At 37.6% G+C, this 14,280-nt stretch overlaps 1 protein-coding gene across 15 annotated transcripts in view; it reads left to right on the top strand.

Moving 5' to 3' along the window:
• STK33 (serine/threonine kinase 33) overlaps positions 1–14,280 on the top strand; it is a 239,263-nt gene that overhangs the window by 29,036 nt on the left and 195,947 nt on the right. For 7 of the 15 annotated variants that reach the window (XM_058446623.1, XM_058446624.1, XM_032166672.2 and 4 more), the window contains one exon: positions 5,536–5,696. Coding sequence is in view for 4 of the 15 variants with exons in the window: in XM_058446629.1 (XP_058302612.1) it covers positions 5,627–5,682 (56 nt within the window). In the remaining 11 variants the exon portion in view is untranslated. The remainder of the gene's footprint in view (positions 1–5,535; positions 5,697–14,280) is intronic. The other 8 variants (XM_058446629.1, XM_058446620.1, XM_058446628.1 and 5 more) reach the window with 2 other exon arrangements.

Consider the following 14,280-nt stretch of genomic DNA (forward strand, 5'->3'; position numbering starts at 1 on the left):
AGGAGAGCACTTCTGTGCCTGCTTGGGGGAAGTCAGGGAGGGATGAGCAAAAGGGAAGAGGAAGCTGAGGCAGAAGGAGCAGCAGACTCAAAGGCTTAGAGGTGGAAAAGCATGTAAGTCTTAGAGGAAGGTGAGATCTAGAAGAATAATGGCAGACGATGACTGGATAGGCTAGCATGCCATTTTACAAAGAGCCTGTTATGCCAGGTTGGGATTCGAAGTCAGGTTTTTTTTTTTTTTTCTTTTCCGAGATGGGGTCTGGCTTTGTTGCCCAGGCTAGAGTGGAGTGGCACGATCTTGGCTCACTGTAGCCTTTGCCACCTGGGCTCAAGCCATCCTCCCATCTCAGCCTCCTGAGTAGCTGGGAGCACAGGCATGCACTGCCACGCCTGGCTAAATTTTTTGTTTTTTCAGGTGGAGTTTTGCTCTTGTTGTCCAGGCTGGAGTGCAATGGCACAGTCTTGGCTCACTGCAAACTCTACCTCCCGGGTTCAAGCGATTCTCCTGTCTCAGCCTCCCAAGTAGCTGGGATAATAGGTGTGTGCCATCACACCTGGCTAATTTTGTATTTTTAGTAGAGACGAGGTTTTACCATGTTGGTCAGGCTGGTCTTGAACTCTTCGAGTGATCTGCCCGCCTTGGCCTCCCAAAATGCTGGGATTACAGGTGTGAGCCACCGCACCTGGTGCTAATTTTTAATTTTTGTATTTTTTATAGAGACAGGGCTTTTGCCATGTTGCTGAGGCTGGTCTTGAACTCCTGGGCTCAAGCAATCTGCCTGCCTCAGCCTCCTAAAGTGCTTGGATTACAGGCGTGAGCCACCGAGCCCTGCTTGAGGTCCATTTTGTTGGATAAGACAGAAACACAATTTGTAGTTAATTAACATCTGTCTTGGACTTGCTCTTCTTCTAAGGCTAGCTTAAAAAAATCATTTTTGGCTGGGCGCGGTGCCTCATGCCTGTAATCCCAGCACTTTGGGAGGCTGAGGCGGGCAGATCACCTTAAGTCAGGAGTTCGAGACCAGCCTGGCCAACATTGGGAAACTGCATCTCTTCTAAAAATACAAAAATTAACCAGGTGTGGTAGTGGGCGCCTGTAGTCCCAGCTACTCGGGAGGCTGAGGCAGGAGAATTGCTTGAACCTGGGAGGCAGAGGTTGCAGTGAACCAAGATTGCACCACTGCACTCCAGCCTGGGTGACAGAGTGAGACTCTGCCTCAAAAAGAAAAAAAAAAGACTGGGCGCAGTGGCTCATGCCTGTAATCCCAGCATTTTGGGAGGCCAAGGCGGGTGGATCACCTGAGGTCAGGAGTTTGAGACCAGCCTGGCGAACATGGTGAAACCTCGTCCCTACTAAAAATACAAAAATTGGCAGAGCCTGGTGGTGCATGCCTGTAATCCCTGCTCCTTGGGAGGCTGAGGCAGGAGAATCGCTTGAACCCGGGAGGTGGGGGTTACAGTCAGCTGAGATCGTACCACTGCACTCCAGCCTGGGCGACAGTGATACTCCATCTCAAAAAAAAAAAAATCATTTTCTTTGTCTTTTGTCTGTAGCATTTTCTCTAAGAATCTGCTATTTTGGGCTTTTGCCTTCCTCATTGTCTTCATATAGCATCCTGCCTGGATTAACTGCCTGTTTACCTTAGGGCTATGACCTTTCACTTCATGGAGAGCTCCCTCTGTGGCTGTATGCTTTGTCTGAAAGGTCTAAACTGTTTGCCCTGGCACTTGGTAACAGGAGAGACCTTTCCTATTGGATGGCTGAGACCTAGTAGAGAGAGAGCTGCTGGAGAAGGGCCAGGTATAAGAGGGAAGGTGCCTAAACCAGAGGTTTATCCTCTGGTGCTGCTGACGTTGGCATTATCATAGTGTTGCTCTGATCATCGCCCATAGTCTCTCACTGATTGGCCTTGCTCCGACGCTGTGTCTTTCAGGCCTCTCTTGCCCTGCCTTATTTGTAGTATTAATAACTGAGAGTTGAGGAGTGGCCCAGCAGCTCAGGAGTTCTAGTCTTGTTGAGCAGCCATCCTTAATGTATCCAGTTACAGTATTCATTCTCTCAAGACGCAGCCCAAGCTGGCACGTCAGACATGAAGGAATATGTATGAAGTTCCAGAGGTCACTTACGTAGAACTTTGTTCTGGAATCCTCCCTACATTATGAATCATTGAAGGACCTGGCCTTGAAAGAAGATTGGTTAGAGGTGGGAAGGGAGGGTATGATAGCTATTTGCAAGTATTTGAAGAGTTGTTCCAAGTACAGCAAAGTCCCAGATTTTGGTCTTAGGTTCTGGCTCTACCACTTACTAGCTTTGTTTTCTTTTTTTTTTTTTTCTCATCTAAATTCCTTTCAGCCTAAAATCATTCTGTGATTCAATAAATGTAACAGGCAGTGACTGTACTGATTAGATCTGGATCCTTGAGGCAGATTGAGTGGCAGCATTTTAGCTTTTTGAGCTCAGCCACCAGTGAATTGAAATTGTAATAGCTGTATTCATTATACTCAGAATTGAATGTTATTAATAAGCCATTCCTTAGTCCCATATTATCTCTGTTTTACAGACTAATTTTTTTCAATAGGATTTCCTTAATTGTCTCAAATGTTTCATTCCTAGAATACTTAAAATGTCTGATTGCTATAATCTCCAGAGAAACTAAAAAGTCTTAATTACATCTAGTGTTTTTAAATTTTATTTGATTCTTTAGATGAGATTAAAAGTAACTTATTTCAGAGGATATGATTATTCTCTATATAACTATGCTTATTGTAAATTTAGAAAGTTTTGGTCATATTACACCCACATTATCATTATTTCGGATAATTCAGGCTGTGGACTAGCATATAGGGGGGTTAACTTCTTTCAGAATGAGTAACTTGATGACACTATTTTTTACCACCCTCCCCGCATCTTTCTTATCATTGTCTTTGAATAGCATTGATTTATATTTTCTGTTCATCTAGTCATTTCCGTAGTACGTGTCAAGACTTGCTCCCTATGAAGCAGAGGGTTCTTGAGTTTGATCCTTTCCTACATATCTGCTTTCTCATGGGTAATGTTATCAATAATTTGTGGAATTTTACTTTTCGTACTAGATGCCATTTTTTTTAGTAGAAATATTGGCAAATTGGATTTCACCCAGAAGGTGAAGGGACTGGGATAGTGAAGACCTTTAAATGATATGAAGGACAGGTAAGGGTGTTGGGGTTGTAGAAAAGACAACCTCTAGGAGGTATGACCAAGGGGACACATGATCATTTTCTTCATATCTGAAAGGCAGAAACCTGTTAAAGAAGGACTAGGCATATTTGTAAGAATGACATAATTATGTATGACCTGTAAGAAGTTTTATAAGGAGATAATTTTGGCTTATTATGAGGAAAAACATTCTGGTGGTGTCCGATGAAATAAGCTTCTTGAGGAAATTAAGGAATGGGTTCCCTGTCATTGGAAAACTTTAAACAATGTCTATGTCAGTATCCATCAGATCTTCTATGAAAGAAATTTCATGCTGTGCCAGATGTTCTCAGATATTCTTTGTAATTTCTAGATTCTGTGGTTGCTTCTGCACTACTGTTGCTATGTTGTGGCCAATTCTCCACTGTAGGGTTTGCTTTGGTGACTTATATCATTGGTTTTATGTTTCTGAACATACCATAGCCCAGAAGGCTGTGATATGGGTGAAAATTTAAAAAGATGATTAAGAGGATATATACCGTGTACATATATACTTATATACATACATACTTGATATGATTAGGCTTTGTGTCCCCACCCAAATCTCATCTTGAATTGTAATTCCCATAATCCCCACAATCCCCACGTGTCAAGGGAGAGACCAGGTGGAGGCAATTGAATCATGTTGACAGTTTCCCTGATGCTGTTCTGGTGATACTGAGTGAATTCTCATGAGATCTGATGGTTTTATAAGTGGCTCTTCCTGTCTTCCTGCCGTCTTGTGAAGAAAGTGCCTGCTTCCCCTTTGCCTTCTGCCATGATTGTAAGTTTCCTGAGGCCTCCCAAGCTATGCTTAACTGTGAGTCAATTAAACCCCTTTCCTTTATAAATTACCCAGTCGTGGGCAGTTCTTTATAGCCGTATGAAGACAGACTAATACAACACCTATTTGTTTTGTATAATTTGAGAATTACACTTTTTAATTTTGTCCTTAGTTCCTGTTGTTAAAAAATATCAAGCTATATGCTGTAGAGATCTCTGAGTATCATAAGAAAATGTTTTTTTGTTTATCAAATTGATTTTTTTAAAAATATAGCTCTGTTAAGTCTTCAGAATAGAGCCAACAAAGAGCTTTTACGGAAGTAGGAATTAAAATTGGTGGTTTTATTGTGAGAGTATTTGAGAAAGACCTATAAATAAAATAGTATGGACATTCAATTAGTGTCTTAGGTATTTAAGAATAGGAAGTGGGAGCACTATAGTCATTTTGGAAAATTGTGTTTTCAGACTCACTTACTAATTGGATTGTTGAGTGCTGTATTAGTGGTTTCAAATGGCATTACAATTCATTGCAGTTCTGACCTGGGGTAATAGATGTAGAGGTAAAATGAAATCCATCTTCCTGAAGAAGTACTGGTTATATGAAATGATTAAATCTGATTTTAAAATAAAGCATTAAGTGCAAACCGCTAAGAGTTAAAAAAAATACAGGTTCCATGAAAGAAGATTTAGTGCATTTAGCTTTTGCTCATTGTGGATGACATGCCTTTAAACTAGTGCAAGTTTTCATGCCAATAAATTAATCACATAGGGGAAGCTACATATCTTCTCTTTGAAATGGACTCATGCTTCATGGACAGAGAGTTCTCTTTCAGGACAGACTTTCTTCCAAACACTTAGAAGACTCCCTCTAAGTGTTTGGTGTCTTTTCCTAAGTCTTTTCTGGGATGAGTCTTAGCTCAGTGCAGGTTCTTTGATTTGGTATTGTGAAACCGAAAGTCATCATGCTGGAAGAATTCCCTGGTGACTGTCTCACTCAGGCTGGAGTGCAGTGGTGGGATCATGGCTTACTGTAGCCTCCACCTTCCAGACTCAAGTGATCCTCCTGCTTCAGCCTCCTGAGTAGCTAGGACCACAGGCGTGCACCACCATGCCTGGCTACTTTTTTTTGTATATATGAGGGTCTCACTATGTTGCCCAGGCTGATCAGTTATCTCATATGCAGAAATATACATTTCCAAGCATATGTACAGAAATATTATGAGATGTGAACAGGAAAATTGTACAACACTGTGTATATCGGTTGCAGAAAGCTTTCTAAGAAAATGGGCTGAGTTAAGGCTTTCTGTGTGAGGGGGATTGGGTTAAGGTTTGGCTCAAGGTGAGGAATGTGAGTTGATGGGGAGGAAGGAAAAGGCATCCCAGGAGGAATTTAGAGGGATGGATGAATGAAGAGGCAGATACCTTTGCTTGGCTGAGAAGTCTGAGCTTCCAAGTGGAGGGAAATGTCAGGGATAATAGGCTGAGGGGGAGATAGGGTAGATGGTGGTGATTATAATGTCTTTTTTTTTTTTTTACCAGACCAACTTGCTTCCAGATTGCTTACAGCTGGGGAGACAATAACACCATGAAGACGGCAGATAACCCATGATGAAGTGCTAAGTTGTTTGCTATGGTAGTAGCTGGAATTCAGAGGGGAGAGACTTATGGCTACCAGATCCAAGATAGGTTCTGTGAACAAGGTTTTCTTTTTTTACAATTTACAGTTTTTAATTTCTGTGGGTACATGGTATATATATATATTTATAGGATACATGAGATACTTTGATACAGGCAAGCAATGCATAGTAATCGCATCATGGAAAATGGAGTATCTGTGCCCTTAAGCATTTATCCTTTGTGTTACAAATAATCCATTTATACTCTTTAAGTTATTTAAAAATGTACAATTATTTTGACTATAGTCATCCTGTTGTGCTATCAAATACTAGTTCTTATTCATTCGTTCTATTTCTTCGTACTCATTAACCATTCCCTCCCCCTTCCTCACTCCCTCCATTCTCCTTCCCAGCCTCTAGTAACCATCCTTTCTAAAACCATCTAAAAATCAATTTAATTATTTTGATTTTTAGATCCCATGAATAGTGAGAACATTTGATGTTTGTCTTTCTGTGCCTGGCTCATTTCATTTAACATAATGACCTCCAGTTCCGTTCGTGTTGTTGCAAATGACTGGATCTCATTCTTTTTTGTGGCTGAATAGTACTCCATTGTGTATATGTACCACATTTTCTTTATCCATTCATCTATTGATGGACACCTAGGTTGCCCCCAAATCTTGGCTATTGTGAATAGTACTGCAGCAAACATGGGATTGCAAATATTTCTTCCATATACTGATTTCCTTTCTTTTGTGTATATACCCCGCAGTGGGATTGCTGGATCATATGGTAGCTCTATTTTCAGTTTTTTGAGGAACCTCCAAACTGTTCTTCATAATGGTTATACTAATTTACATCCCAACAACAGTGTATGAAGGTTCCCTTTTCTCCACATCTCCTCTAGCATTTGTTATTGCCTGTCTTTTGGATAAAAGCCATTTAAACTGGGGTGAGATGATGTCTCGTTGTAGTTTGATTTACATTTCTCTGATGATCAGTGATGTTGAACACCTTTTTATATACCCGTTTGCCATTTGTATGTCTTCTTTTGAGAAGTGTCTATTCAAATCTTTTGCCCATTTTAAAAATCAGATTATTAGATGTAAACGGGGTTTTAGGTTATATAGGTAAGAGCCTATATAACCTAAAATAGCATACTTGATGACTTCCTTGTAAGAATGTGAGTGAAATGAGCAGTAAAATGAGAACATGTGAATTCTAGGCAGCTTTTTTTTTCTCTTTTAAAGCATGTGAGTCTTTGGCAACTCACTTCTCTTTTTTGGCTTTCATTTCATTTATTTCATTATTTAATATAATTTAAATTCATATTTAACAGGTTGCTCTTAAATTAAAAATATTCCTCTACAAGAGAGATAAAAATATATGCTCTGATTCCCTCATCATTGTTGAAAAAATTACATTGTATTTTAAAGGATCTTCCATTTCTGAGATTCTTATTCTAGGAATTGAACTAAAGTATTTGAAAATACCTTATAAATGTTAAAATAGGGATACAAGTATAAATTGGTGGCATTTCATTTGGTATTTAGTGTAGTAGAGACTCTGTAGATATGCCTATATATAGTAGCAATAAGGGCTCCACTGAAAGGTTTAGATTTAATAAAAAACCTATACCAAATATATGATGGTTCCTAATTGCTCACAAAATCCCTACTATAACTGATTCTCCAGGGTCTGGGCCAATCTCTAGTGGCTATAAAATGGACAGAAAGGGAGATTGAATGCCACACATTTTAAAAGAACTAGCAAAATTTTTTCATTCAGAATAAGAAAAAGGAGAAAAAGGAATTGGTGATGACTATAACTTGGTGATTTCCAAGTCTGCAGTACCATTTAAAAGATAACACTAAATAATAATAATTGCCAGGTACTGTGCTAATTGTTTTATATACTTGATTGGTTTTCATTCTCACAGTAACTATCATTACCTCCATTTTACAGATGAGGAAACGGGCTTGGGGAACTTGCCTAAGGTTACACACCATTGGTTAATGGAAGAATGGGGACTTAAACCCAGATTTTCTTATCCAGTAAAGCCTCTGCATATAATTATTACCCTATATATTCTTTTAAAGTTTAATTAGTTTTTAGATAGATAATAGTTGGACTTGGTATATAATTTTAAAAAAGAAGAGTATATAGTAAAATAGTCTTCCTTTTGTTTCTGTGGCCTTGATACCCATTTCATTTCCCTGGAGCCAAGTAACAATTGAGTATGCTTTCAGAGATTGTGTGTGTGTGTGTGTGTGTGTGTGTGTGTGAATTACATGTACAAAAATGTACATATGTGGTATACATATAGTATATTATATATAAACTGTTAGCCTTATTTTATACAAGTGGTAGTATACTGTAGTTGCTATGTTGCACCTTGATTTTTTTTGCCTAAAAATATCTTAGATATTGTTGCAGTTAAAAAAAACCTCTTCATTTTTTAAATTGCTGCATAGTATTCCACTGTATGGATGTACCACAGCTTACTTAAATAGTTCCCTATTGAAGGGTATTTGAATGTTTTCCAGTATTTTGCTATTACAAGTGATGCTGTAATAAGTAACTTTTAATTTATGTTATTTTGTACATGTGTAAATTCACTACATATGTTAAACAAGAAACTAGGAGATTACCATGAGCATGGTGAAATTCACTAATACAGAAGGTTTTTCTTCCCAGTACAAGTGTGTGATAAATCATAAATATGTGAGTGCTTTTCTATTAGCAGAGCTCCATATCAGGCACTGTAATCATATATATGTATGGGTTTGTAGATTTCAAAATGAGAAAAGAGAAGATTATGGCATAGTTGACTGACTTGTAGTGAGAGATATCTGCCTATGAGCAGACATTTACTTAACAGAGTGAAACTTTCAGTCCTAAAGAAAAAATGACTCATTGCTGCATGGAAGAACTTCCCTGGAGAGGCACTGTTGCATTTGACCTTTATTAGGGTTATGGTATGATTCTTGCTCAGGGAAGTTACCGTATAAAAATGCTTATAATGGCTCTGTTACCATTGAGTATATCCAGAAAATGAGCAAAAGGAGGTTTTTAATATTTATATATAAATTGAAGAGAGCCAGAGTAAGCTTGTGTATAAAGAACTGCAGAGCAGTAAGATAGAATAGAGTGTAAATGGCATGTATACTTACACCTTCATAGCTTCTGCATTGGTAGAATATAAGGTGAATATGAAAATAAATGTTAATATTACACACTATTTTGCATTTTTCCTGTTACTGAGTGGGTGATTACTATGTCCAGGAGTGGTTCTAGAGATTTTAAAAGGAATATGAATAGTAAAGAAAAATAATATAGTTATATGCCCAGATAAACAAGCTCAAGGAAGGTGACATGGCAGAATCAAGAAACATATCTAAGATTATTCTGCTTATAGCATGTAGCATAAATAGTAAATAATAAGGCAAGTGTATGAAAAGTCATCTAGGCTTTTGAAATTTGAGTTGACTTAGTTTGATTTGTTCTCCTAATATTCTGATTTATTAATGAATTCTTGAAATATCTTTGATTTTTCCTTCTGCTATTTTTTGTTTCTTAGAATCTATAGTTAATGAACTCTGGAGTACAGTCTAAAGTCACTTTGATTATTGAAGATTTAAAAATCTTTTATCCAGAAATATAGCTTTTTAGCTTATTTGTATTGCGTTTGAGACGTAATTGAATATAAAAGAGTGATACTGCCATATTTTGATAGTTGTGTCATATTAGATACCATAGTACCCTCTGCTAACTACTTACTAGACACATTTCAGGGCTCCTGTCCTCCCAAATTTTCTTCTAAACGAATCTTCCTGGCAGGACATGGTGACTCATGCCTGTAATCCCAGCATGTTGGGAGGCTAAGACAGGAGGATCACTTATAGCATATAATTTATTTATTGTATGGAACATTAAATCCCAGGGAAGTAGAGCAATCTTTCATGTCTTATTCAAGGTTGTTTAAAGTCATCCAGTAGTCTTTTGTGAATTGATAAAACTCTGGAACATCTGTCACTTGCTTTATTTTATAGCATTGTTGTTAGGAGTTTGGCATGTTAGCAGATTTTCGGTTTTGAAGCCTGTCTCTGTCATTTATTAGCTGTGTGGCCTTGTGCAAATTACCGAACCTCTCTGTGTCTTGTTTCATGATCTGTAAAATGGGAATAGTAGTAGAGCCTATCTTATGGAGTTGTTATAAGAATTAAGTGAGAAAGTATTCCCTAAGTACATAAGCCAGTTCCTGGCACAAAAAAGGTATTTAATAAATGTTAGCTATTATTATTCAGTATGAGAAAGTTAATATCTGTTATATTCACACATTAAGCAGTTGAAGTGATGAAATTTGTGGCATATATTTATAGCCAGATAGATAGTAATGCATTATAAAAATTTTATCTACAATCTGAAAATAGATTGCAGGTTTATTTATTTCTTATTACATTAGATGGTTTCATGAACATCAAATAATTTGGAAAGTGCCAAAAGGAAACGAAGTCTTAAAGGCCTAAGAACACACTGACTTGATTGTTGGTTGTAATTCTTGTTTTGAATGAGGGAGGTCACCTTGGAACCTGAACTGTTCTTTCTTGTCCATGCAAAGTGTGATCACTAATAACGCATTTCCCAGACACTGGTGCAGTGGCGGTGGTGAGAGAGTTATGAGGATTAGGAAAGTTCTGCTGTTTGTTTTCAGCTCCCCATTCAGTCCTCTTTTTAGAAGTCTCTCTTCATTTTCCCCATCTCAGATGGCCGGTTTCTGTTTGCTGCCCTCTGGCACAGCATCCTGTAAACATTTTCTCTACCATTTACAAATGTCGGTTATTGATTCGCTAACTAGATTGAGTTAGTCTTCTTAATATCTCCCTCTTAATATCCCTTGGTGGGGAATCTGTAGTCTTTAGAATACAGTATAAGCTTGTTAAGACTTGTAAAGTACTGCATGATTTAGTCTTTCCCGCTCTTCTCAGCCTGCATCTGTTGAGATGATCATATAGTTTTTCTTTTTTAGTCTGTTACTATGGTAAGTTAGATTTATTTTCAAACGTTAACCCAATCATACATTTTTAGGATGAACCCTACTTGGTCATGATATGTTATCCTCTTTTTTATTGTGGTGATATATACATATATATGAAATAAAATTTGCCATTGCAACCATTTTAAGTATACAATTCAGTGACATTAGCTGGTTATCCACTGCTTCCAAAATTTTTCAACACCCCAAACAGAAACTCTATAGCGTTAAGCAATAACTCCCCATTCTTCTCTCTTCTTCCAGCCCCTGATAACCTCTAATCTACTTTCTGTCTCCACAAATTTGCCTATTTTAGCTATTTCATATAAATAGAATTATACAATATTTGTCATTTTGTGTCTAACTTATTTCATTGAGCATAGTGTTTTCATGGTTCATCCATGTTGTGTCAGAGCTTGTTCCTTTTTGTGGCTGGATAATAGTCCGTTGTGTCCATATACCACAGTTTATCTGTTCATCTGTTGATGGACACTTGGGTTGTTTCTATCTATTGGCTATTGTAAATAATGCTGCAGTGAGTGACTGTTGCTGTACAGGTACCTGTTTGAGGCCCTGCTTTCAATTCCTTTGCATGTATACCTAGGAGCAGAATTGCTGGTCATGTGGTAATTTTATGTTTAGCTTTTTGTGAAGCCAACAAACTGTTTTTCACAGCAGCTACACTATTTTAAATTCTCAGCAGCTACACCATTTTAAATTCCCAGTGGCAATGTGTGAGGGTTCCAGTTTTTCCATATCCTCACCAACACTTGCCATTTTCACAAAAAATTAAAGCAATTTCGTTATCCTTTCCCTTCCCCCCTTTTTTTGAGACAGGGTCTTGCCCCCTTGCCAGACTGGAGTGTAGTGGCACAATTATAGTTCACTGTAGCTTCAAACTCCTGGGCTCAAGCGATCCTCCTGCCTCAGCCTCCTTAGTAGCTGGGACTACAGGTGCATGCCACCACACTTGGCTGCCTTTTTTTTTTTTTTTGTAGAGATGGGGGCCTCATTATGTTGCGCGGGCAGGTCTTGAACTCCTGGCTTCAGGCAATTCTCCTGGCCTGGCCCACCAAAGTGTTGGGATTACAGGCATGAGCCACAACGCCTAGCCTCATTATCCTTTTATATATTAGAGGATTTAGTTTGCTAACATTTTCTTAAGAATTTTTGCATTCTAGGTTCATGAAGGATATTGGTATGTAGTTATATGTACTTGCAGTGTCTTTGTCTGGCTTTTGGTAACATGATAATGTGTTGGGAATTGTTCCTTTTTTTTATTCTCTGGATGAATTTGTATAGAATTGGTATTATTTCTTCTTTAAATATTCTTCTTTAAATGTTTGATAGAATTCACTAGCAAGGCTATATGGGTCTAGAGTTTTCTTGATTGAAGAGTTTTAACTAAGAATTTAATTTCTTTACTATTCATAGTTATTTAAAAAGAAAAAGTATTTACGGCTATTCTGATTATCTTTTTTCTTTCTTTTAACTTTTAATTTGAAATAATTGCAGATTTACAAAATGTTTCAAATAAATACACAGGGAGGCTCTGAGCATGCTTCAACCACCCTCTCTCAATATTAACATCTTGGATAACTGTAGTATAGTATCATACTAGGAATCAAGGTTGACACAGTCCACAAAGCTTATTCAGACCTCTACAGTTGTATATTTACTCATTTGTGTATGTGTGTATATAGTTCTATGCGATTTTATGCCTGAGGCTCATATTAGCTCTATCTCTAAGTGTCCACTTCCTCTGGGGTGAGTGGGGGTGGAGAGGGAGGGAGAGGGGCCACTGAGGGACTGGCAACACTCCAGCATGTGGCATTGGGGTCCATGGGCAACTTCAAAGCAGGTCTTGTGTAACCACAAACTTTGTGTAACCATCACTGTAATCAAGATACAGAACTGCACCATCACCATGAGTCTCCCCTGTCTACTTCTTCCTTTATACTCATACCTACCCCTCTCCTATGTGTAACCCCTGGAAACAGATTCATTTCTATAATTTTGTTATTTCAAGAATGTTATATAAATGGAATCATACAATATGTAACCTTTTGAGATTGGCTTTTTTCACTCAGCATAATTCCCTTGAGGTTCATCAAAGTCTGTTGCATTTTCCTTTTAATTGCTAAGTAATAGTCCTTAGTATGGTTATGCTACAGTTTGTTTAACCAGTCACCTGTCGAAGGACATTTGAATAGTTTCCAGTTTTTGACTGTTACTAATAAAGCTGCTGTGAACGTTTGTGTACAAGTTTCTTTTTTTTATTTTTTTATTTTTTATTTTATTATTATACTTTAGGTTTTAGGGTACATGTGCACAATATGCAGGTTTGTTATATATGTATCCATGTGCCATGTTGGTTTGCTGCACCCATTAACTTGTCATTTAGCATTAGGTATATCTCCTAATGCTGTCCCTCTCCCCTCCCCCGACCCCACAACAGTCCCCGGAGTGTGATGTTCCCCTTCCTGTGTCCATGAGTTCTCATTGTTCAATTCCCACCTATGAGTGAGAACATGCGGTGTTTGGTTTTTTGTGTGAACATAAGTTATGATTTCTTTGGTATAGATGCCCAAGAGTACAATGATTGGGTCATGTAATAAGTCAATTATAGTTTTAAAATAAACTGCCAAGCTATTTTCCAGAGTGGCTGTACTATTGTACATGCCCACCAACAGTGTAGGAGTGATCTGTTTTCTCCATATCATCACCAGCATTTGGTATTGCCGCTATTTTTTATTTTAGCCTTTCTGATTGATGATACTTCATTGTGATGTTAATTCATATTTCCCCAAAGCCTAATGATGTTGGTCATCTTTTCATGGGCTTATTTGCCATTGTGTATCTTCTTCTGTGAAAAGTCTATTCATGTATTTTGCCCATCTTCTAAATGAATTTTTTAAGGTTGAGTTTTAGACATTCTTTGTATGTTTTAGATACAAATTCTTTGTCAGATATGTGATTTGCAATCATTTTTCTCAGCCTGTAAGTTGTCTTTTTAATAATTAACAGGATCTTTTGCAGAGAAAAAGTTTTAAACTTTGATGAAGTCCAGCTTACCAATTTTTCCCTTTTACCTGTTTTGTTTTGAATGAACTTTGGTGTTTGTTGAACTTCTTGGATCTGTAGGTTTGTAGTTTTTGTCATGTTTAGAAATATTTCACCTTTTTTCTGCTTTTGGAAAGCAGAAAAAAAGTATTAAGAATGCTTAATACTCTCCCACAGGTCATTGAGGCTCTGTTCATTTTTTCCTTGAGCATTTTTTTAATCTTTTATTTTGGATAGTTCCTATTGCTATGCCTTTACTGATTTTTTTCTTTGGCAGTATCTGATCTGCTGTTAATTCTATTGCATTTTTCATTTTAGGTATTATATTTTTCATCTGTAGAGGTTCCATTTGGGTCATTTAAAATACATCTTTCAGGCACCAGGCATAGTGACTCATGCCTGTAATCACAGTGACTTCAGAGGCTGAGGTTGGAGGATTGCTTGAGGCCAGGAGTTCGAGACCAGCCTGGGAACACAGTGAGACTCTATTTCTAAAACAAATATATAGTAAAATAAATAAAAAATCTTTCATTTTTCTCTTCATCATGTTTACGTATTTCTCTACCCTGT

Source organism: Hylobates moloch, unplaced genomic scaffold (genome assembly GCF_009828535.3).
Source record: "Hylobates moloch isolate HMO894 unplaced genomic scaffold, HMol_V3 SCAFFOLD_11, whole genome shotgun sequence".
Lineage (NCBI taxonomy): Eukaryota > Metazoa > Chordata > Mammalia > Primates > Hylobatidae > Hylobates > Hylobates moloch.